This window comes from Chiloscyllium punctatum, chromosome 28, assembly GCF_047496795.1.
Source record: "Chiloscyllium punctatum isolate Juve2018m chromosome 28, sChiPun1.3, whole genome shotgun sequence".
Taxonomy (NCBI): domain Eukaryota; kingdom Metazoa; phylum Chordata; class Chondrichthyes; order Orectolobiformes; family Hemiscylliidae; genus Chiloscyllium; species Chiloscyllium punctatum.
In genome coordinates this window covers 4080424-4103947 of record NC_092766.1, presented here as the reverse complement: position 1 = coordinate 4103947, position 23524 = coordinate 4080424, and the positions used below count along the sequence as shown (strand labels likewise).

The window sequence follows — 23524 nt, the reverse complement described above, 5'->3', positions numbered from 1 at the left end:
ACTCCGGCGGTCCATCGGCGAGAGCGGAGGGGCGGGTCTTGACCGCGACCGGGGCTCCGGCACCTCCAATTGGGAAGGAGCGAGGGGCGGGCCTCAGACCCTGACGGACGGCGGGAGCGTCCAATGGGCGCGGGCGGTGTGGGATGGGTCGTGGCCCAGTGAACAGACGGGAGCGAGCGAGCGAGAGAGTGGGGGGGGCGGGCCTTAGCGGCGACCGACCGGCGCCGCAGCCAATGGCGAGACCGCCGGCCCTTGACGGGCAGCCGCGCGCACCAACCAGCTCCGCGCAGCGACCCCCCCACCCCACCTCCGCCCCGCCCCAACCTTCCATCTCGCGCGGTGGCGGTTGCGACCGTTAGGATTTGAAAAAAAAACGGCCGGATGGAGTGCGCGGGGGCGGGGGGGGGGGGGGGAGGGAGGGGGGTGAAAACGGCGGGAAAACCCACAATTTTTAAGGATTTTATCTAATTTTAAAGAGGAAAACGGCCGTGGGGGAAAATCCGACTTGCACTTTACCTCATCAAATTCAAAAAGCCGTCGAGTGATGGGGTCGCGGGAGGGGAATCGTTAAATTATTTTTTAGTATTATATTTTCCCGCCCACCAAAGCAAATACCAATTGGTTATATCTGGATCAATTTTATTTAATGGTGGTGCTGAGCGGCCCTCAGCTCCTGGACTGGGCCAGTAGCCCCCCGCACTTGCAGTTCAATAAGTACGTCCTGACCGGGTACCGACCCGCCTCCCCCCTGGGGGGGTGCCTCCGCAGCCTCTTCTACCTCCACAACGAGCTGGGCAACATCTACACCCACGGTAACCCCACCCCACTTCCCTCCTTCCTTCCTCTTGGGGGGGAGGGGTCTTGAGGGGGTTGGGGTCTTGGGAGTGGGGATCTTGAAGGGTTTGGGGTCTTGAGAGAGTTGGGGTCATGGGGGAGTTAGGTTGAGGATCTTGAAGGGTTTGGGGTCTTGAGGGAGTTGGGATTTTGAAGGGATTGGGGTCTTGGAGGGAGTTGGGATCTTGAAGGGTTTGGGGTCTTGGGAGTGGGGATCTTGAAGGGTTTGGGGTCTTCAGGGAGTTGGGATCTTGAAGGGATTGGGGTCTTGGAGGGAGTGGGGATCTTGAAGGGTTTGGGGTCTTGAGGGAGTTGGGATCTTGAAGGGATTGGGGTCTTGGAGGGAGTGGGGATCTTGAAGGGTTTGGGGTCTTGAGGGAGTTGGGATCTTGAAGGGATTGGGGTCTTGGAGGGAGTGGGGATCTTGAAGGGTTTGGGGTCTTGAGGGAGTTGGGATCTTGAAGGGTTTGGGGTCTTGGGAGTGGGGATCTTGAAGGGTTTGGGATCTTGGAGGGAGTGGGGATCTTGAAGGGTTTGGGGTCTTGGAGGGAGTGGGGATCTTGAAGGGTTTGGGGTCTTGAGGGAGTTGGGATCTTGACGGGATTGGGGTCTTGAGGGAGTTGGGATCTTGGAGGGAGTGGGGATCTTGAAGGGTTTGGGGTCTTGGAGGGAGTGGGGATCTTGAAGGGTTTGGGGTCTTGGAGGGAGTGGGGATCTTGAAGGGTTTGGGGTCTTGAGGGAGTTGGGATCTTGACGGGATTGGGGTCTTGAGGGAGTTGGGATCTTGGAGGGAGTGGGGATCTTGAAGGAGTTGGGATCTTGAAGGGATTGGGGTCTTGAGGGCGGTTAGGATCTTGAAAATGCTGGGGTCATGAGGGAGTTAGGTTTAGGATCTTGAAGGATTTGGGATCTTGAGGGAGTCGGGGTCTTCAGATCTTGATGGGTTTGAGGGATTTGGGGTCTGGAGGGAGGAGGGGACTTGAGGGAGGAGGGGATTGGAGGGAGGAGGGGGATTGGGGTCTTGGAGGATGGGATTGGAGGGAGGGGGGGGGTTTGCGGTGGAGGGGGCTGGGTTTGTGGGGAGACTGGTGAAGATTATAATTGTACATGTGGGAACGTATATAACTTGTTGTATATGATGCTGTATACCTTCCCTATAAGCTGCCTGTAAATGTGATTGATTTGCTTTGTGCTGGGTGATATATACAGTCTCCCGTATATACGTGAAGAATACGTGTTAACGTATATGTTGGCGTATGCAGATGCGTGCCGTGCTGTAATCAGTACCCAGCGGTAGTATTCTATAGGATATGGCAGCCCTTAACGTATAGGGGCCATCAGATATTTAACGGCAGCCTTAATGTATAGATTGAGGAGGGGGCGGATCCAGAGAGGAGACTGTTTGAGGGCTGAGGTTGCGCGATGTGAATCAGTCGCAGGCAGTGAGGGAGTTTTTAGACAACAGCGATCCTAACACTCCAGGCGTCTGCAGTAGTGGCATCGGAGACTCCGGGCAACAGCGATCACGACACGGCCCAGTTTGCGTTTGAAGGCCCGGGGGGGGGGGGGGGGGGGGGGTTCGCTCTGGCGTTACCTCTACCCCTTGCCGTGGTGAGCGTGCTGGGGTTCGGAGAGATCGCACACAGGGGTGTGCGGAGGCTGAGGAAGATCCCGCGTTTTGTGTGTGTGCGCGCGCGCGTGCCTTGGCGAGATAATTGCCTTCCTGAGAGACATTTAGCAACTCAGTTGTGTAAACACCGTAGCAGCGAGAGCACTCCCTCGGGACTCCATCTGATAGAGACGCTGAGAGCACGGGGGAACAGACGGATCATCGTCCCTTGAGAGAGTCAGGCACAGGTGGACCTGAGAAATATCCATCTGTCGGCGGGTCAGTGCTGAGGGAGCCCCGCACTGTGGGAGGGTCAGTGCTGAGGGAGCCCCGCACAGTGGGAGGGTCAGTGCTGAGGGAGCCCCGCACAGTGGGAGGGTCAGTGCTAAGGGAGCCCCACACCGAGGGAGGGTCAGTGCTGAGGGAGCCCCGCACGGTGGGAGGGTCAGTGCTGAGGGAGCCCCACACTGTGGGAGGGTCAGTGCTGAGGGAGCCCCACACTGTGGGAGGGTCAGTGCTAAGGGAGCCCCACACAGTGGGAGGGTCAGTGCTGAGGGAGCCCCACACTGTGGGAGGGTCAGCGCCGAGGGAGCCCCACACTGTGGGGAGGGTCAGCGTTGAGGGAGCCCCACACTGTGGGGAGGGTCAGCACTGTGGGGAGGGTCAGCGCCGAGGGAGCCCCACACTGTGGGGAGGGTCAGCGCTGAGGGAGCCCCGCACTGTGGGAGGGTCAGCGCTGAGGGAGCCCCACACTGTGGGAGGGTCAGCGCTGAGGGAGCCCCACACTGTGGGGAGGGTCAGCGCTGAGGGAGCCCCACACTGTGGGAGGGTCAGCGCTGAGGGAGCCCCACACTGTGGGGAGGGTCAGCGCTGAGGGAGCCCCACACTGTGGGGAGGGTCAGCGCTGAGGGAGCCCCACACTGTGGGAGGGTCAGCGCTGAGGGAGCCCCACACTGTGGGAGGGTCAGCGCTGAGGGAGCCCCACACTGTGGGAGGGTCAGCGCTGAGGGAGCCCCACACTGTGGGAGGGTCAGCGCTGAGGGAGCCCCACACTGTGGGAGGGTCAGTGCTGAGGGAGCCCCGCACTGTGGGAGGGTCAGTGCTGAGGGAGCCCCACACTGAGGGAGGGTCAGCGCCCAGGGAGCTGCTATGAGATTTGAGAGTCCGTTTATTCCTGTGCACAGCCTCCTGCCCCGCGGGGAGGGGGGTTGTGCAGGGTTTTGGGGAACGCTGGCTGTTCTGGTGGAGTTGGCTATGCCCATGTAACTGCTTCCCTCCGACCCAGCCAGGTAGTTGGCGCTGACTCACCCCCCCCCCCCCCCACCCCTCCCCACCCCCCTGCGAATTACCGTGTGCGCTCACACCAGCGGTTTAGCAGATCCTGCTAATCTGGGTTTGACCCGCTCGGTGCCCTTGTCACATCGTGTCAGTGCTGTGGGGGTGTGTGTGCGTCTTAGCTCAGTTCCAATCTGGGAACATGCTCGTCTGCTTTATCCCCTGCCTTAATAGCCACTCGATGAGCTGACCTACGCGCAGTCCCAGGGCAACTTGGTCGAGTGAATTGTAAACATTCCTTCACTCTCCTTCCCGTCTGTTTACACACATTCTCTTTCACTTTCTGAGATCTCTTTTCTGTCCCTTCCTCCTGTTTAATTCACTCATCCTCTGAACGTCTCTGTCTCCCTCTCTCTCTCTCATCCTCTGAACGTCTCTGTCTCCCTCTCTCTCTCATCCTCTGAACGTCTCTGTCTCCCTCTCTCTCTCATCCTCTGAACGTCTCTGTCTCCCTCTCTCTCTCTCATCCTCTGAACGTCTCTGTCTCCCTCTCTCTCTCATCCTCTGAACGTCTCTGTCTCCCTCTCTCTCTCATCCTCTGAACGTCTCTGTCTCCCTCTCTCTCTCATCCTCTGAACGTCTCTGTCTCAATCTCTCTCTCTCATCCTCTGAACGTCTCTGTCTCCCTCTCTCTCTCATCCGCTGAACGTCTCTGTCTCCCTCTCTCTCTCATCCTCTGAACGTCTCTGTCTCCCTCTCTCTCTCATCCTCTGAACGTCTCTGTCTCAATCTCTCTCTCTCATCCTCTGAACGTCTCTGTCTCCCTCTCTCTCTCATCCTCTGAACGTCTCTGTCTCCCTCTCTCTCTCATCCTCTGAACGTCTCTGTCTCAATCTCTCTCTCTCATCCTCTGAACGTCTCTGTCTCCCTCTCTCTCTCATCCTCTGAACGTCTCTGTCTCCCTCTCTCTCTCATCCTCTGAACATTTCTGTCTCTCACAATAGACAATAGATGCAGGAGTAGGCCATTCAGCCCTTCGAGCCCGCACTGCCATTCAATATGATCATGGCTGATCATTCCCAGTCAGTATCCTGTTCCTGCCTTAGCTCCATAACCCTTGACTCCACTATCTTTAAGAGCTCTATCCAATTCTTTCTGAAATGAATCCAGAGACTGGGCCTCCCACTGCCCTCTGGGGCAGAGCATTCCACACAGCCACCACTCTCTGGGTGAAGTAGTTTCTCCTCATCTCTGTCCTAAATGGTCTACCCCGTATTTTTAAGTTGTGTCCTCTGGTTCGGCACTCCCCCCATCAGCGGAAATATGTTCCCTCCTGCCAGGGTGTCCAATCCTTTCATAATCCTATACGTTTCAATCAGATCCCCTCTCAGTCTTCTAAACTCAAGGGTATACAAGCCCAGTCGCTTCAGTCTTTCAGTGTAAGGTAATCCTGCCATTCCAGGAATTGACCTCGTGAACCTACGCTGCACTCCCTCAATAGCCAGAATGTCTTTCCTCAAATTTGGAGACCAGAACTGTACACAGTACTCCAGGTGTGGTCTCACCAGGGGCCCTGTACAGCTGCAGAAGCACCTCTTTGCTTCTATACTCAATCCCTCTTGTTATGAAGGCCAGCATGCTATTAGCCTTCTTCACGACCTGCTGTACCTGCATGCTTGCCTTCATTGACTGGTGGACAAGAACACCCAGATCTCTCTGTACTGCCTCTTTACCTAATTTGATACCATTGAGGTAGTAATCAGCCTTCCTGTTCTTGCCACCAAAGTGGATAACCAGACATTTATCCACATTAAACTGCATCTGCCATGCATCTGCCCACTCACCTAACCTGTCCAGGTCACCCTGTAATCTCCTAACATCCTCATCACATTTCACCCTACCACCCAGCTTTGTATCATCAGCAAATTTGCTAATGTTATTGCTGATACCATCTTCTATATCATTTACATATATTGTAAAAAGCTGCGGTCCCAGCACGGATCCCTGCGGTACCCCACTGGTCACTGCCTGCCATTCCAAAATGGAGCCGTTAATCACTACCCTTTGTTTCCTATTAGCCAACCAATTCTCTATCCAATCTAGTACTTTGCCCCCAATACCGTGCGCCCTAATTTTACTCACTAACCTCTTGTGTGGGACTTTATCAAAAGCTTTCTGAAAGTCCAGGTACACTACATCCACTGGATCTCCCTCGTCCATCTTCCGAGTTACATCCTCAAAAAATTCAAGAAGATTAGTCAAGCATGATTTCCCCTTCATAAATCCATGCTGACTCTGTCCTATCCTGTTACTATTATCCAGATGTGCCGTAATTTCATCCTTTATAATAGACTCCAGCATCTTTCCCACCACTGAGGTCAGACTAACTGGTCTATAATTTCCTGCTTTCTCCCGCCCACCCTTCTTAAAAAGTGGCACAACATTAGCCGCCCTCCAATCCTCAGGAACCGACCCCGATTCTATTGAACTCTGGAAAATAATCACCAGCGCATCCACGATTTCCCGAGCCACCTCCTTCAGTACCCTGGGATGCAGGCCATCAGGTCCCGGAGACTTATCAACCTTCAGACCTAACAGTCTCTCCAACACCAAATCCTGGCAAATAGAAATTCCCTTCAGTTCAGGGCCTTCAGCCACTGTTACCTCAGTGTCTTCCCCAGTGAACACAGATCTGAAGTACCCAGTTAATTCCTCTGCCATTTCTTCGTTCCCAGTAATATATTCCCCTGTTTCTGTCTTCAAGGGCCCAATTTTTGTCCTAACCATTTTTTTGCCTTGGACATACCTAAAAAAGCTTTTACTATCCTCCTTTATATTCTTGGCCAGTTTACCTTCGTACCTCATTTTTTCTGAGTATTTCCTTCTTACTAATCCTCTGTTGTTCTTTAAAAGCTTCCCAATCCTCCGTTTTCCCGCTTATCTTCGCTAAGTTATACTTTTTCCTCTTTTAACCTTATATGTTTCTTTACTTCCCTGGTCAGCCATGGCCGCCCATGTCTCCTCCTGGGATCTTTCTTCCTTTTAGGAATGAACTGATCCTGCAACTTCTGCAACTCTCAGTCTCTCAGTGTCCTTCTATATGCCTGTGGTCTCCTGTAAACCCCAAAAAGGTCCCACCCCCATGTGTCTCTTTGAGTGGCTTGTCCCAGAGAAGGGAGGGACAGGGACTGAGCTTTTACGACTGGACTGGAAGCAGGGCGCCTACTTTAAAAAAAGGACCTCTTCTGTCTGCGTGACAGTCCTCAGACTGACTGAAGGGCGTACGGTGAGACAGGCCGAGAGAGGGTTGGGGAGTGTGTCCACTCGGCGTTTAACCTGGATAAGCGCGAGGTGTGGCGTTGTGGTAAACACGGACCAGGGTTACCCAGTTAAATGCCAGGGCCTGAGGCAGGGGAGAGCAGAGGGAGCTCTGGGCTCAGCCGCCTAATTCTTTAAAGTTTGCGTCCCCTGGAGACGGGCATCTTGTCACACTTGCCTTCGACGCTCAGTAACAGGTGTAGAACAGCACAGAACAGGTCCATCGCCCCTCACTGTTTGCGCTGGCCTGTGAACTCATCTAAGCTCACCCCCGCCTCGACACTATCCCCATCGTCATCCCTGTGCTGATCCAAGGATTGTTTAAACCCCCCTCATGTGGCCGAACATTGGCATTCCACGCCCTTAGCCACTCTCTGTCTTAAATCTATCACCTCTCGATTTGTAGTTATGTCCCCCCCCCTCGTACGATCTGACATCATCGTCTGAGGGAAAACAAAAAGACTCCTCTCAGCGTCCGCCCTACCTAATCCTCTCATCATCTGGGATATGTCTATCAAATCCCTTCTTAGCCTCCTTCGGGCCCAAGTCTCTCAAGTCTTTCCTGATAAGACCTTCCCTCCAGACTGGGCAGCATCCCGGTAAATCCCCCTTTTCCAAAGCTTCCAGGCCCTCCCCGTAACAGGGCAACCACGACCGCGTTTTGTATCATTGCAGCGTGTTGTTGTGGCCGGGGAACTCAATCCCTCTACCAATAAAACCGCGCACGCCGTGTGCCTTCCGAACAGCACGTAAAACAAACCCTTCGGTCCACTCTCCCCGTGCTGACCCAGATAGCCCGAACCTAATCTAGTCCCCATTTGCCAGCACTCGGCCCCTATCCCTCTAACACCTTCCTGTTCCACATTCCCCCCATCCAGATGCCTGTTGTCATTGTACCAGCCTCCACCACTTCCTCTGGCAGCTCCTCCCCCACACGCACCACCCTCTGGGGGAAAAAAGTTGCCCCTTTAGGTCCCTTTACCCTCCCACCCGAAACCCACGTCCTTCTAGTTCTGGTCTCCCCCACCCCAGGGGGAACAGACTTTGTCTCTTTACCCTATCTATGCCCCTCATGATTTTATAAACCTCTATAAGGTCACCCCCTCAGCCTCCGACGCTCCAGGGAAAACAGCCCCAGCCTGTTCAGCCTCTCCCCATAGCTCAAACCCTCCAACATCCTTGTAAATCTTTTCTGAACCCTTTCAAGTTTCACAACGTCCTTCCTGTAGCAAGGAAACCGGAATCGAATGCAGTATTACAGAAGTGGCTCTGACCAATACAGACACAACGTGACCCTCCCAACTCCTACACTCAACACACTGACCGATACAGACACAACGTGACCCTCCCAACTCCTACACTCAACACACTGACCGATACAGACACAACGTGACCCTCCCAACTCCTACACTCAACACACTGACCGATACAGACACAACGTGACCCTCCCAACTCCTACACTCAACACACTGACCGATACAGACACAACGTGACCCTCCCAACTCCTACACTCAACACACTGACCAATACAGCCAAAATGTGACCTCCCAACTCCTACACTCAACACACTGACCGATACAGACACAACGTTAACCTCCCAACTCCTACACTCAACACACTGACCGATACAGACACAACATGACCCTCCCGACTCCTACACTCAACACACTGACCGATACAGACACAACGTGACCCTCCCAACTCCTACACTCAACACACTGACCGATACAGACACAACGTGACCCTCCCGACTCCTACACTCAACACACTGACCGATACAGACACAACGTTAACCTCCCAACTCCTACACTCAACACACTGACCGATACAGCCACAACGTGACCCTCCCAACTCCTACACTCAACACACTGACCGATACAGACACAACGTTAACCTCCCAACTCCTACACTCAACACACTGACCGATACAGCCACAACGTGACCCTCCCAACTCCTACACTCAACACACTGACCGATACAGACACAACACGACTGAGAGACTGGGATAGTTTTCCCTGGAGGGTAGGAGGGCTGACCTGATAGAGGTTTATAAAATCACAAGGGGCGTGGTTAGAATTAACGGTGGTTGTCTTTTCCCTAGGGCTAGGGGGATTTCAAGACCTGGTGGGAGGGGGGTGGGGGGTACAGTTTTAAGAAGAGAGATTTGAAAAGGAGACGGGGGGTGGGGTGGGGGGGGGCTGTTGGGGGGCAACTTTGTCCCACTGAGGGTGCGGAACGAAGGAAGTGGTGGACGTGGCTACCGTCACAAGGTTAAAAAAAGGCATTTGGATAGGTACGGGGCCAGGGAAAGGTTTCCGTTTGGACGAATCTGGGCCAGGAGTGTGGGCGGGTTCAGCCTGGGATTGGGGACGGCTGTGGGGCCGAGCGGCCTGGCCCTGAGTCACGGTGTGGAGAAAGAGTCTACCAAGGAAACCTGTGGGGGCCGGGTCAGGGGACAGAGAACCAAAGGGTTGACCGGGGGGTTATGGGGAGATGGGGGGGTGGAGAGGCTGACCGGCCATGATTGATCCGAGCAGCGTGTGGATGGGCCGGACGGCCCTCGTTTCTGACCCCGTGGCTCCCCGTCCCTGGGTCAGACCCACCCCAGGAGCACGGTCCCCGGAGCCCGGGTGAATGAGTGTCCCAGGGGGTTGGAAGTCGGGAAGGAGAGTTGTATCCGACTGCCCGCGGTGTAATTACTCCTCTCTCTCCCTCCCAGGTATCCCGCTGCTGTTCTTCCTGTTCCTGCTGCCGTTGGCGATCCCCTGGTCACAGATCACCGTGCCCTGGCTGGCTGTGGCACACTACATGGCGTGCGTGGCCCCCCAGCTCGGCAGCGTCCTGTACCACCTCTTCATGAACCACGAGGGGGGTGCCGCAATCTATCCACACACTACTCACCCTCGACATGTGTGGGATTTGCATCGTCAACACCCTGGGTATGGGCGTCGCCGGGTGTACTGAGACAGGGAGCTGGCACGGGGGGGGCAGAGGGAGAGAGAGCTGGGGCAGGGGGAGAGACAGAGAGAGAGAGAGAGAGACAGAGCTGGCACGGGGGGGCAGAGAGAGAGAGAGAGAGAGAGTGAGAGAGCTGGGGCAGGGGGAGGGAGAGAGAGAGAGAGCTGGGGCAGGGGGAGAGAGAGAGAGAGAGAGAGTGAGAGAGCTGGGGCAGGGGGGGGCAGAGAGAGAGAGCTGGGGCAGGGGGAGAGACAGAGAGAGAGAGCTGGGGCAGGGGGAGAGAGAGAGAGAGAGAGTGAGAGAGAGAGACAGAGCTGGCACGGGGGGCAGAGAGAGAGAGAGAGAGAGAGCTGGGGCAGGGGGAGGGAGAGAGAGAGAGAGAGAGCTGGGGCAGGGGGAGAGAGAGAGAGAGAGAGCTGGGGCAGGGGGAGGGAGAGAGAGAGAGAGAGCTGGGGCAGGGGGAGAGAGAGAGAGAGAGAGAGCTGGGGCAGGGGGAGAGAGAGAGAGAGAGAGAGCTGGGGCAGGGGGAGGGAGAGAGAGAGAGAGAGAGAGCTGGGGCAGGGGGAGAGAGAGAGAGAGAGAGAGCTGGGGCAGGGAGAGAGAGAGAGAGAGAGAGAGCTGGGGCAGGGGGAGAGAGAGAGAGAGAGAGAGTGAGAGAGCTGGGGCAGGGGGGGGCAGAGAGAGAGAGCTGGGGCAGGGGGAGAGACAGAGAGAGAGAGCTGGGGCAGGGGGAGAGACAGAGAGAGAGAGAGCTGGGGCAGGGGGAGAGAGAGAGAGAGAGAGAGCTGGGGCAGGGGAGAGAGAGAGAGAGAGAGAGCTGGGGCAGGGGGAGAGAGAGAGAGAGAGAGCTGGGGCAGGGGGAGGGAGAGAGAGAGAGAGCTGGGGCAGGGGGAGGGAGAGAGAGAGAGAGCTGGGGCAGGGGGAGAGAGAGAGAGAGAGAGAGTGAGAGAGCTGGGGGCAGGGGGAGAGAGAGAGAGAGAGAGTGAGAGAGAGAGACAGAGCTGGCACGGGGGGCAGAGAGAGAGAGAGAGAGAGAGAGCTGGGGCAGGGGGAGGGAGAGAGAGAGAGAGAGCTGGGGCAGGGGGAGAGAGAGAGAGAGAGAGCTGGGGCAGGGGGAGAGAGAGAGAGAGAGAGCTGGGGCAGGGGGAGGGAGAGAGAGAGAGAGCTGGGGCAGGGGGAGAGAGAGAGAGAGAGAGAGAGAGAGAGCTGGGGCAGGGGGAGGGAGAGAGAGAGAGAGCTGGGGCAGGGGGAGAGAGAGAGAGAGAGAGAGAGAGAGAGCTGGGGCAGGGGGAGGGAGAGAGAGAGAGAGCTGGGGCAGGGGGAGAGAGAGAGAGAGAGAGAGAGAGAGAGAGAGCTGGGGCAGGGGGGAGGGAGAGAGAGAGAGAGAGAGACAGAGCTGGGGCAGGGGGAGAGAGAGAGAGCTGGGGCAAAGAGAGAGAGAGAGAGGGAGAGAGAGAGAGACAAAGCTGGGGCAGGGGGATAGAGAGAGAGAGAGAGAGACCTGGGGCAGAAGAGAGAGAGAGAGCTGGGGCAGGGGGAGAGAGAGAGAGAGAGACAGAGCTGGGGCAGGGGGAAGAGAGAGAGAGAGAGAGAGAGAGAGCTGGGGCAGGGGGAGAGAGAGAGAGAGAGAGAGACAGAGCTGGGGCAGGGGGAGAGAGAGAGAGAGAGAGAGAGAGCTGGGGCAGGGGGAGAGAGAGAGAGAGAGAGAGAGAGCTGGGGCAGGGGGAGGGAGAGAGAGAGAGAGAGAGACAGAGCTGGGGCAGGGGGAGAGAGAGAGCTGGGGCAAAGAGAGAGAGAGAGAGGGAGAGAGAGAGAGAGACAAAGCTGGGGCAGGGGGATAGAGAGAGAGAGAGAGAGAGACCTGGGGCAGAGAGAGAGAGAGAGCTGGGGCAGGGGGAGAGAGAGAGAGAGAGACAGAGCTGGGGCAGGGGGAGAGAGAGAGAGAGAGAGAGAGAGAGAGCTGGGGCAGGGGGAGAGAGAGAGAGAGAGAGCTGGGGCAGGGGGAGGGAGAGAGAGAGAGAGAGAGCTGGGGCAGGGGGAGGGAGAGAGAGAGAGAGAGAGACAGAGCTGGGGCAGGGGGAGAGAGAGACAGAGAGAGAGAGAGCTGGGGCAGGGGGAGAGAGAGAGAGAGAGAGAGCTGGGGCAGGGGGAGAGAGAGAGAGAGAGACAGAGCTGGGGCAGGGGGAGAGAGAGAGAGAGAGAGACAGAGCTGGGGCAGGGGGAGAGAGAGAGAGAGCTGGGGCAGGGGGAGGGAGAGAGAGAGAGAGAGAGAGAGCTGGGGCAGGGGGAGAGAGAGAGAGAGAGAGACAGAGCTGGGGCAGGGGGAGGGAGAGAGAGAGAGCTGGGGCAGAGAGGGAGAGAGAGAGAGAGCTGGGGCAGGGGGAGAGAGAGAGAGAGCTGGGGCAGGGGGAGAGAGAGAGAGAGAGACAGAGCTGGGGCAGGGGGAGAGAGAGAGAGAGAGAGCTGGGGCAGGGGGGAGAGAGAGAGAGACAGAGAGAGAGAGAGAGAGAGAGAGCTGGGGCAGGGGGAGGGAGAGAGAGAGAGAGAGAGCTGGGGCAGGGGGAGAGAGAGAGAGAGAGAGCTGGGGCAGAGAGGGAGAGAGAGAGAGACAGAGCTGGGGCAGGGGGAGAGAGAGAGAGAGAGCTGGGGCAGGGGGAGAGAGAGAGAGAGAGAGCTGGGGCAGGGGGAGGGAGAGAGAGAGAGAGAGAGAGAGCTGGGGCAGGGGGAGAGAGAGAGACAGAGCTGGGGCAGGGGGAGGGAGAGAGAGAGAGCTGGGGCAGAGAGGGAGAGAGAGAGAGAGAGAGCTGGGGCAGGGGGAGAGAGAGAGAGAGAGCTGGGGCAGGGGGAGAGAGAGAGAGAGAGACAGAGCTGGGGCAGGGGGAGAGAGAGAGAGAGAGAGCTGGGGCAGGGGGAGAGAGAGAGAGACAGAGAGGAGAGAGAGAGAGAGAGAGCTGGGGCAGGGGAGAGAGAGAGAGAGAGAGAGAGAGCTGGGGCAGGGGAGAGAGAGAGAGAGAGCTGGGGCAGGGGGAGAGAGAGAGGGAGAGAGATAGAGCTGGGGCAGGGGGAGAGAGAGAGAGAGAGCTGGGGCAGGGGGAGAGAGAGGGAGAGAGAGACAGAGAGAGAGACCTGGGGCAGGGGGAGAGAGAGAGAGAGAGAGACAGAGCTGGCGCAGGGGGAGAGAGAGACAGAGAGAGCTGGGGCAGGGGGAGGGAGAGAGAGAGAGAGAGAGAGAGCTGGGGCAGGGGGAGGGAGAGAGACAGAGCTGGGGCAAGGGGAGGGAGAGAGAGAGAGAGTGAGAGAGCTGGGGCAAGGGGAGGGAGAGAGAGAGAGCTGGGGCAAGGGGAGGGAGAGAGAGAGAGAGCTGGGGCAAGGGGAGGGAGAGAGAGAGAGCTGGGGCAGAGGAAGAGAGAGAGAGAGACAGAGCTGGGGCAGGGGGAGAGAGAGGACAGAGAGAGCTGGGGCAGGGGGAGGGAGAGAGAGAGAGAGAGAGAGAGCTGGGGCAGGGGGAGGGAGAGAGACAGAGCTGGGGCAAGGGGAGGGAGAGAGAGAGAGAGAGAGAGAGCTGGGGCAAGGGGAGGGAGAGAGAGAGAGCTGGGGCAGAGAGAGAGAGAGAGAGCGCGCGCGTGCAGGAAGGGGAGAGTGCAGGGAGAATGGTGTGTAGGTGGGGAGGGGGGAGAGAGAGAGTGCGCAGGGAGGGGAGAGAGAGAGAGCGCGCAGGGAGGGGAGTGTGCTGGGAGAATGGTGTGTAGGCGGGGAGAGAGAGAGAGGGAGAGAGAGAGAGAGAGCACAGGGAGGGGAGTGCGCAGGGAGAATGGTGTGTAGGTGGGGAGGGGGGAGAGAGAGAGAGAGAGAGCGCGCGCGCGCAGGGAGGGGAGTGTGCAGGGAGAATGGTGTGTCGGTGGGGAGGGGAGAGAGAGAGAGAGAGAGAGAGAGAGCGCGCAGGGAGGGAGGGGAGAGGGGTTGTGCAGGCTGCCTGTTCTCCCTGAGTGATCCTCTCTCTGTCTCTGTGTGTGTAGGGGCCCTGCCGATTATATACTGCACCTTACTGTGTTACCCGACTGTACGCAGCGTGGCCTTGTTGCTCTACATCCTGCTCTCCTCCTACGTGATTTACTGCGCCGTCGGTGCTCAGAGTAACATCACACGGCTCCAGTCGTTCGCCTGGCAGGCCTGTTACCGCTTCCTGTTCTTCTACCTTCGCTACATGGAGGTGGGCGCTGGTAGTCCCACCTCACTGAGGAACTACCTGGTCATGGACGCTCTTGCCATCCTGGGCGGGTTCATCAACATCGTGCGCGTCCCCGAGCGCTGGATGCCCGGGAAGTTTGACTACTGCTGTAACAGTCACCAGATCATGCACGTTCTGGTGGTGGCCAGTATCCTCTACCTGCATTGGGGGGTGGTCGATGACCTCGCATGGATCAGCCGCTCCCCCTGTCTGCCTCACTGACCCTTCCTGCTCTCTCTCCCCCCCCCCCACCCGCCTCCTCTCCATCCCCCTCCCTCCCTCCTCCCCTTCTCTCTCCCCCTCCCCCTACCTCCTCTCCATCGCCCTGACTCTCTGTACCCTCTCTCCTCCCCTTCTCTCTCTCTCTCTCCCCCCCCCGCCTCCTCTCCATTGCCCTGACTCTCTGTACCCTCTCTCCTCCCCTTCTCTCTCTCTCTCTCCCTCCCCCTACCTCCTCTCCATCCCCCTGACTCTCTGTACCCTCTCTCCTCCCCTTCTCTCTCTCTCTCCCCCTCCCCCTACCTCCTCTCCATCGCCCTGACTCTCTGTACCCTCTCTCCTCCCCTTCTCTCTCTCTCTCTCCCCCTCCCCCTACCTCCTCTCCATCGCCCTGACTCTCTGTACCCTCTCTCCTCCCCTTCTCTCTCTCTCTCCCCCCCCCACCTCCTCTCCCATCCCCCTGACTCTCTGTACCCTCTCTCCTCCCCTTCTCTCTCTCTCTCTCCCCCCCCGCCTCCTCTCCATCTCCAGTCTCTCTGTACCCTCTCTCCTCCCCTTCTCTCTCTCTCTCTCCCCCCCCCCGCCTCCTCTCCATCCCCCTGACTCTCTGTACCCTCTCTCCTCCCCTTCTCTCTCTCTCTCCCCCTGCCTCCTCTCCATCTCCAGTCTCTCTGTACCCTCTCTCCTCCCCTTCTCTCTCCCCCCCACCTCCTCTCCATCCCCCTCCTCCCTCCCTCCTCCCCTTCTCTCTCTCTCTCTCTTTCCCCCCCCCCCGCCTCCTCTCCATCCCCCTCCCTCCTCCCCTTCTCTCTCTCTCTCTCCCCCTACCTCCTCTCCATCGCCCTCTCTGTACCCTCTCTCCTCCCCTTCTCTCTCCCTCCCCCACCTCCCCTTCTCTCTCTCCCTCTCCCATCTTTGTCTCTCTGTACCCTCTCTCCCCCCCCTACCCCTCCCTTTCTCTCTCTCCCCGTCTCTCTGTTCCCCTCTCCATCTATCTCTAGTTCCCTCCCTCCCTATCTGTCCATCTTTCTTATCCCCCTCTCCATCTTTCCCTCTCTTCTCCATTTCCCACCCAACGTCAGAGTTTCTCCCGGTCGGGGAACTGTATTGTACCTCCCCTCACTGTTTTCCACCTCACGCTGCCAGGCACATGTGCAATATTTTGGAAAAGGGCTGTTAGATTCTTTTTTTTTTTGTATTTGAACCAACAAAACGAGGTGGCGTCCACGGTGAAACCAGACCCAGGGGGAGGGGGATCGCCGCAGCACAGCCAGGAGGCCACCTCCTTGATGGGGGACACACAGCATTTCCCCTTTTTGTACAAACACTGAGAATGCAGAGCCGTCGCTCTTCCGGCAGAGGAGGGCGAGAGGGACAGTTCAGCGCAGAGTGTGCACAGCAGGTTGTTTGCAGGACTTCAAACTGCAGCTCGTTCGACACACGCCACCTCTCCACGGAATCCTCCTCCCTTCCCACCCTCACGCTTTCTCCCCCCTGCCCACCCTTGCTCGCCCTCCCTCTATCCACCCCTGCCCACCCTCGCTCACCCTCCCTCCCTCACCCCTGCTGACCCTCGCTCACCCTCCCTCTATCCCCCCCTGCCAACCCTCAACCCTGCCAGCCCCAGCTCGCCCTCCCTCTATCCCCCCTTCCCTCACCCCTGCCGCTCCCCCCCCAGTGCCCATTGCGTGGTCCCCAAAGCAGCTAAAAGAACACACTGGAACGCCGAAACAGTGTTTATTCAGCAGATAGATATGTTTACAAACTGGAGAATAAATTTAATAGCAAAGTTCACCTTTTGGATCCCTCCTCTGTGAGCGATTCTCAGGCCAGGGTGATGACAATGAATAACTCTGGGTGTCGGGATAAGATTCACCTTTAACCCCAGGGCACCAACAGGCTGTGGAGACAGTGTAGAGGGAGCTTTACTCTGTATCTAACCCTGTGCTGTCCCTGTCCCTGGGAGTGTTTGATGGGGGGGCGGGGGGGGGGGGAGAGAAACAGTGTAGAGGGAGCTTTACTCTGTATCTAACCCCATACTGTCCCCTGTCTCTGGGATGGGGGGGACAGTGTAGAGGGAGCTTTATTCTGTATCTAACCCCGTACAGTCCCTATCCCTGGGATTGGGGGGAACAGTGTAGAGGGAGCTTTACTCTGTGCCTAACCCCGTACTGTCCCTGTCTCTGGGATGGGGGGGAACCAGTGCAGGAGAGCCTCCCCCTGTATCTGACCCAGTGCTGTCGAGGTAGAGTGTAAAACAGACAGGGTTCCCATTTGGGATAGTCGATCAGTAAAAGTCCAGCAGAAATCCTTTATTGGTATGGTACAGCTATTTACACAGAGGGGGGGGGGGGGGGGGGGGAACAGCAGGTCTCTCACAATCCGAATCCCAGGGCTGCTTCCTAACAGGACACAGAGAGAAGGGACAGAGTGAGACACACCATGAGGATAGAGAGAGGGAGAGAGAGAGATGGGGAGAGACAATGTAAACAGGAATCCAGTCAAACACAGTCTTCATTTCAATCCACCTGCTCTCAACATCATCTCATCGCTCTGTAGCACTGTCTATCTCACAGGGGCAGGGGCTCCCTCGGCACTGACCCTCTCACAGGGGCAGGGGCTCCCTCGGCACTGACCCTCTCACAGGGGCAGGGGCTCCCTCGGCACTGACCCTCCCACAGTGCGGGGCTCCCTCGGCACTGACCCTCCCACAGTGCGGGGCTCCCTCCGGCACTGACCCTCCCACAGTGCGGGGCTCCCTCGGCACTGACCCTCCCACAGTGCGGGGCTCCCTCGGCACTGACCCTCCCACAGTGCGGGGCTCCCTCGGCACTGACCCTCCCACAGTGCGGGGGCTCCCTCGGCACTGACCCTCCCACAGTGCGGGGCTCCCTCGGCACTGACCCTCCCACAGTGCGGGGCTCCCTCGGCACTGACCCTCCCACAGTGCGGGGCTCCCTCGGCACTGACCCTCCCACAGTGCGGGGCTCCCTCGGCACTGACCCTCCCACAGTGCGGGGCTCCCTCGGCACTGACCCTCCCACAGTGCGGGGCTCCCTCGGCACTGACCCTCCCACAGTGCGGGGCTCCCTCGGCACTGACCCTCCCACAGTGCGGGGCTCCCTCGGCACTGACCCTCCCACAGTGCGGGGCTCCCCTCGGCACTGACCCCTCCCACAGTGCGGGGCTCCCTCGGCACTGACCCTCCCACAGTGCGGGGCTCCCTCGGCACTGACCCTCCCACAGTGCGGGGCTCCCTCGGCACTGACCCTCCCCACAGTGCGGGGCTCCCTCGGCACTGACCCTCCCCACAGTGCGGGGCTCCCTCGGCACTGACCCTCCCACAGTGCGGGGCTCCCTCGGCACTGACCCTCCCACAGTGCGGGGCTCCCTCGGCACTGACCCCTCCCACAGTGCGGGGCTCCCTCGGCACTGACCCTCCCACAGTGCGGGGCTCCCTCGGCACTGACCCTCCCACAGTGCGGGGCTCCCTCGGCACTGACCCTCCCACAGTGCGGGGCTCCCTCGGCACTGACCCTCCCACAGTGCGGGGCTCCCTCGGCACTGACCCTCCCACAGTGCGGGGCTCCCTCGGCACTGACCCTCCCACAGTGCGGGGCTCCCTCAGCACTGACCCTCCCACAGTGCGGGGCTCCCTCAGCACTGACCCTCCCACAGTGCGGGGCTCCCTCAGCACTGACCCTCCCACAGTGCGGGGCTCCCTCAGCACTGACCCTCCCACAGTGCGGGGCTCCCTCAGCACTGACCCTCCCACAGTGCGGGGCTCCCTCAGCACTGACCCTCCCACAGTGCGGGGCTCCCTCAGCACTGACCCTCCCACAGTGCGGGGCTCCCCTCAGCACTGACCCTCCCACAGTGCGGGGCTCCCTCAGCACTGACCCTCCCACAGTGCGGGGCTCCCTCAGCACTGACCCTCCCACAGTGCGGGGCTCCCTCAGCACTGACCCTCCCACAGTGCGGGGCTCCCTCAGCACTGACCCTCCCACAGTGCGGGGCTCCCTCAGCACTGACCCTCCCACAGTGCGGGGCTCCCTCAGCACTGACCCTCCCACAGTGCGGGGCTCCCTCAGCACTGACCCTCCCCACAGTGCGGGGCTCCCTCAGCACTGACCCTCCCACAGTGCGGGGCTCCCTCGGCACTGACCCTCCCACAGTGCGGGGCTCCCTCGGCACTGACCCTCCCACAGTGCGGGGCTCCCTCGGCGCTGACCCTCCCACAGTGCGGGGCTCCCTCAGCACTGACCCTCCCACAGTGCGGGGGCTCCCCTCAGCACTGACCCTCCCACAGTGTGGGGCTCCCTCAGCACTGACCCTCCCACAGTGTGGGGCTTCCCTCAGCACTGACCCTCCCACAGTGCGGGGCTCCCTCCCTCCCCCCCGAGCTGACATTACCACCCACCGAGAGTCGAGGGCCACAGACTGAGGCGGGTTGGAGGAGAGGGGGCAGGTGCCCTCAGTCACACTCCAATCGACTGGTCAAAGAGGCTGAGGAGGTTCCTGGGCATAAAGAGGGCGGTGCCAGCTGCCTGCCCCTCATCCTCGACATCCAGCTGGTGAGCAGCGGGTGGGTACACCCGGCACGGAGAATCCTGGCTGATCCCACTCACGTTCGGGCTCCCCTTCCAGACAGACCTGTGGAAAGATCCAGACACCAGCCATAACCATCACTGCTCAGCGGACCCCCCCCCCCCCGAACCCCTCGATTAGATTCCAGTCTGTAACTCCCTCCCGGGGTATCTGTTATTCTGTATATAAACCCCACCCCGAACCCCTCGATTAGATTCCAGTCTGTAACTCCCTCCCCTGGGTATCTGTTATTCTGTATATAAAACCCCCCCCGAACCCCTCGATTAGATTCCAGTCTGTAACTCCCTCCCGGGGGTATCTGTTATTCTGTATATAAACCCCCCTGAACCCCTCGATTAGATTCCAGTCTGTAACCCCCTCCCCGGGGTATCTGTTATTCTGTATATAAACCCCCCCCCGAACCCCTCGATTAGATTCCAGTCTGTAACTCCCTCCCCGGGTATCTGTTATTCTGTATATAAACCCCCCCCCGAACCCCTCGAATAGATTCCAGTCTGTAACTCCCTCCCCGGGGGTATCTGTTATTCTGTATATAAACCACCCTGAACCCCTCGATTAGATTCCAGTCTGTAAACCCCCCTCCCCGGGGTATCTGTTATTCTGTATATAAACCCCCCCGAACCCCTCGATTAGATTCCAGTCTGTAACTCCCTCCCCGGGGTATCTGTTATTCTGTATATAAACCCCCCCGAACCCCTCGATTAGATTCCAGTCTGTAACTCCCCTCCCCGGGGTATCTGTTATTCTGTATATAAACCCCCCCCCCGAACCCCTCGATTAGATTCCAGTCTGTAACTCCCTCCCCGGGGTATCTGTTATTCTGTATATAAACCCCCCCCGAACCCCTCGATTAGATTCCAGTCCTGTAACTCCCTCCCCGGGGTATCTGTTATTCTGTATATAAACCCCCCCGAACCCCTCGATTAGATTCCAGTCTGTAACTCCCTCCCGGGGTATCTGTTATTCTGTATATAAACCCCCCCGAACCCCTCGATTAGATTCCAGTCCTGTAACTCCCTCCCGGGGTATCTGTTATTCTGTATATTAACCCCCCCCCCCGAACCCCTCGATTAGATTCCAGTCTGTAACTCCCCTCCCCGGGGTATCTGTTATTCTGTATATAAACCCCCCCCCCGAACCCCTCGATTAGATTCCAGTCTGTAACTCCCTCCCCGGGGTATCTGTTATTCTGTATATAAACCCCCCCCCCGAACCCCTCGATTAGATTCCAGTCTGTAACTCCCTCCCCGGGGTATCTGTTATTCTGTATATAAACCCCCCCGAACCCCTCGATTAGATTCCAGTCTGTAACTCCCTCCCCGGGGTATCTGTTATTCTGTATATAATCCCCCCAAAACCCCTCGATTAGATTCCAGTCTGTAACTCCCCTCCCCGGGGTATCTGTTTATTCTGTATATAAACCCCCCCGAACCCCTCGATTAGATTCCAGTCTGTAACTCCCTCCCCTGGGTATCTGTTATTCTGTATATAAACCCCCCCGAACCCCTCGATTAGATTCCAGTCTGTAACTCCCTCCCCGGGGTATCTGTTTATTCTGTATATAAACCCCCCCCCCGAACCCCTCGATTAGATTCCAGTCTGTAACTCCCTCCCGGGGTATCTGTTATTCTGTATATAAACCCCCCCCCGAACCCCTCGATTAGATTCCAGTCTGTAACTCCCTCCCGGGGTATCTGTTATTCTGTTATATTTTTACTCTGATATCTTTACCTTCCTCCATCCAATGTGTGTCGTGGAGTAGATGTGGGACACGCGTTTACATCCTCAACACAGTACAAACCACTGAAGAAAAAATGCAGAGGAATTCAAAATGAAACTAAGAAAAAGCTCCCCTCTACACTGTCCCCCCATCAAACACTCCCAGGGACAGGGACAGCACAGGGTTAGATACAGAGTAAAGCCCCCTCTACACTGTCCCACCCCCATCAAACACTCCCAGGGACAGGGACAGCACAGGGTTAGATACAGAGTAAAGCTCCCTCTACACTGTCCCCCCCATCAAAACACTCCCAGGGACAGGGACAGCACAGGGTTAGAGACAGAGTAAAGCTCCCTCTACACTGTCCCCCCATCAAACACTCCCAGGGACGGGGACAGCACGGGGTTAGATACAGAGTAAAGCTCCCTCTACACTGTGACCCCATCAAACACTTCCAGGGACAGCACGGGGTCAGATACAGAGTAAAGCTCCCTCTACACTGTGGACCCCCATCAAACACTCCCAGGGACAGGGGACAGCACGGGGTCAGATACAGAGTAAAGCTCCCTCTACACTGTGACCCCCATCAAACACTCACAGGGACAGGGACAGCACGGGGTCAGATACAGAGTAAAGCTCCCTCTACACTGTCCACCCCATCAAAACACTCCCAGGGACAGGGACAGCACCGGGTTAGATACAGAGTAAAGCTCCCTCTACACTGTCCCCCTATCCCAGGGACAGGGACAGCACCGGGTTAGATACAGAGTAAAGCTCCCTCTACACTGTCCCCCCCCATCCCAGGGGCAGGGACAGCACGGGGTTAGATACAGAGTAAAGCTCCCTCTACACTGTCCCCCTATCCCAGGGACAGGGACAGCACCGGGTTAGATACAGAGTAAAGCTCCCTCTACACTGTCTCCCCCATCCCAGGGGCAGGGACAGCACGGGGTTAGATACAGAGTAAAGCTCCCTCTACACTGTCCCCCCCATCCCAGGGACAGGGACAGCACGGGGTTAGATACAGAGTAAAGCTCCCTCTACACTGTCCCCCCATCACAGGGACAGGGACAGCACGGGGTTAGATACAGAGTAAAAGCTCCCTCTACACTGTCCCCCCATCAAATACTCCCAGGGACAGGACGGGGTTAGATACAGAGTAAAGCTCTCTCTACACTGTCCCCCCCATCAAATACTCCCAGGGACAGGACGGGGTGAGATACAGAGTAAAGCTCCCTCTACACCGGGGCTTTGATGAGTGTTGAACGGTGTTCCGTGTCCCCCCCTCCCCCCACTTACTTGCCGCACAGGGAGCGGTTCTCCTGGGGGAATGGGCTCCCCCGGACGGGGGAGAAGCCGGAATGTCGGGGCCCAGTCTCCGAGGATGCCCCGAAGACATCCTCCTCCTCCTCCTCGTCAGCGCCGTCGCGGTCCGGGAAACCTCGGAGTGAGCTGCCATCCTCCCAGTCGCTGGAGGCGCCCCCCGGGGCCTCGTTTCTCGGCTGCCACCGGGGGAGCGCGGGCCGGGACAGAGGACTGGACACAGCAACCGGACAACCGGCCAACTCACAGTCCGCCAGAGGACCGGCCAGGAGAGAGATCAACCACTGCACGGGGTGGGGGGGGGGTGGGGGAGAGAGAGAGCATGAGACACACAGAGTGGGAGTGAGACACAATATTTCATTGTCAGAATGGCTTCAAGTTAAAGCACCAAGAGCTCGAGGGGGTTACAGAGATAGGGAGGGGGTGTAGGGGGGGTTACAGAGATAGGGAGGGGGTGTAGGGGGGTTACAGAGATAGGGAGGGGGTGTAGGGGGGTTACAGAGATAGGGAGGGGGTGTAGGGGGGTTACAGAGATAGGGGAGGGGGGTAGGGAGTTACAGAGATAGGGAGGGGGTGTAGGGGGGAGAGAGGGATAGGGAGGGGGTGTAGGGGGTTACAGAGATAGGGAGGGGGTGTAGGGGGGAGAGAGGGATAGGGAGGGGGGTGTAGGGGGTTACAGAGATAGGGAGGGGGTGTAGGGGGGGTTACAGGGATAGGGAGGGGGTGTAGGGGGGTTACAGAGACAGGGAGGGGGTGTAGGGGGGTTAGAGGGATAGGGAGGGGGTGTAGGGGGTTACAGGGATAGGGAGGGGGTGTAGGGGGGGTTACAGAGATAGGGAGGGTGTGTAGGGGGTTACAGGGATAGGGAGGGGGTGTAGGGAGGTTACAGGGATAGGGAGGGGGTGTAGGGGGGTTACAGAGATAGGGAGGGGTTGTAGGGGGTTACAGAGATAGGGAGGGGTTGTAGGGGGGTTACAGAGATAGGGAGGGGGTGTAGGGGGGTTACAGGGATAGGGAGGGGGTGTAGGGGGGGTTACAGAGATAGGGAGGGGGTGGGGGGGGGTTACAGAGATAGGGAGGGGGTGTGGGGGGGTTACAGAGATAGGGAGGGGGTGTGGGGGGGGTTACAGAGACAGGGAGGGGGTGTGTGGGGGGTTACAGAGATAGGGAGGGGGTTGTTGGGGGGGGTTACAGAGACAGGGAGGGGGTGTAGGGGGTTACAGTGATAGGGAGGGGGTGTAGGGGGGTTACAGGGATAGGGAGGGGGTGTAGGGGGGTTACAGAGACAGGGAGGGGTGTAGGGGGTTACAGAGATAGGGAGGGGGTGTAGGGGGTTACAGAGATAGGGAGGTGGTGTAGGGGGTTACAGGGATAGGGAGGGGGTGTTGGGGGTGTCGGGGACAGCGATAGGGAGGACCAGCGTGCCCAGACT

General features: G+C 58.2%; 2 protein-coding genes across 2 annotated transcripts in view; one reads left to right on the top strand and one right to left on the bottom strand.

The window, feature by feature from the left end:
* Window positions 1-420: 420 nt before the first annotated feature.
* Window positions 421-16235, top strand: LOC140453922 (progestin and adipoQ receptor family member 4-like). Its single transcript, XM_072548775.1, is given in 4 exon segments — window positions 421-812; window positions 9756-9922; window positions 9924-9975; window positions 14011-16235. Coding segments are annotated over 4 exon segments (819 nt in total). The 5' UTR covers window positions 421-646; the 3' UTR covers window positions 14445-16235.
* Window positions 16236-16732: 497 nt separating this feature from the next.
* LOC140453875 (uncharacterized) overlaps window positions 16733-23524 on the bottom strand; it is a 10955-nt gene continuing 4163 nt past the window's right edge. The window contains exons 2-5 of the mRNA XM_072548734.1: window positions 22069-22376; window positions 20781-20852; window positions 18862-19094; window positions 16733-16843 (exon numbers count right to left, since the gene is read on the bottom strand). Of these exons, the coding sequence (XP_072404835.1) occupies window positions 18920-19094; window positions 20781-20852; window positions 22069-22376 (555 nt within the window). The 3' untranslated portion in view covers window positions 16733-16843; window positions 18862-18919. The remainder of the gene's footprint in view (window positions 16844-18861; window positions 19095-20780; window positions 20853-22068; window positions 22377-23524) is intronic.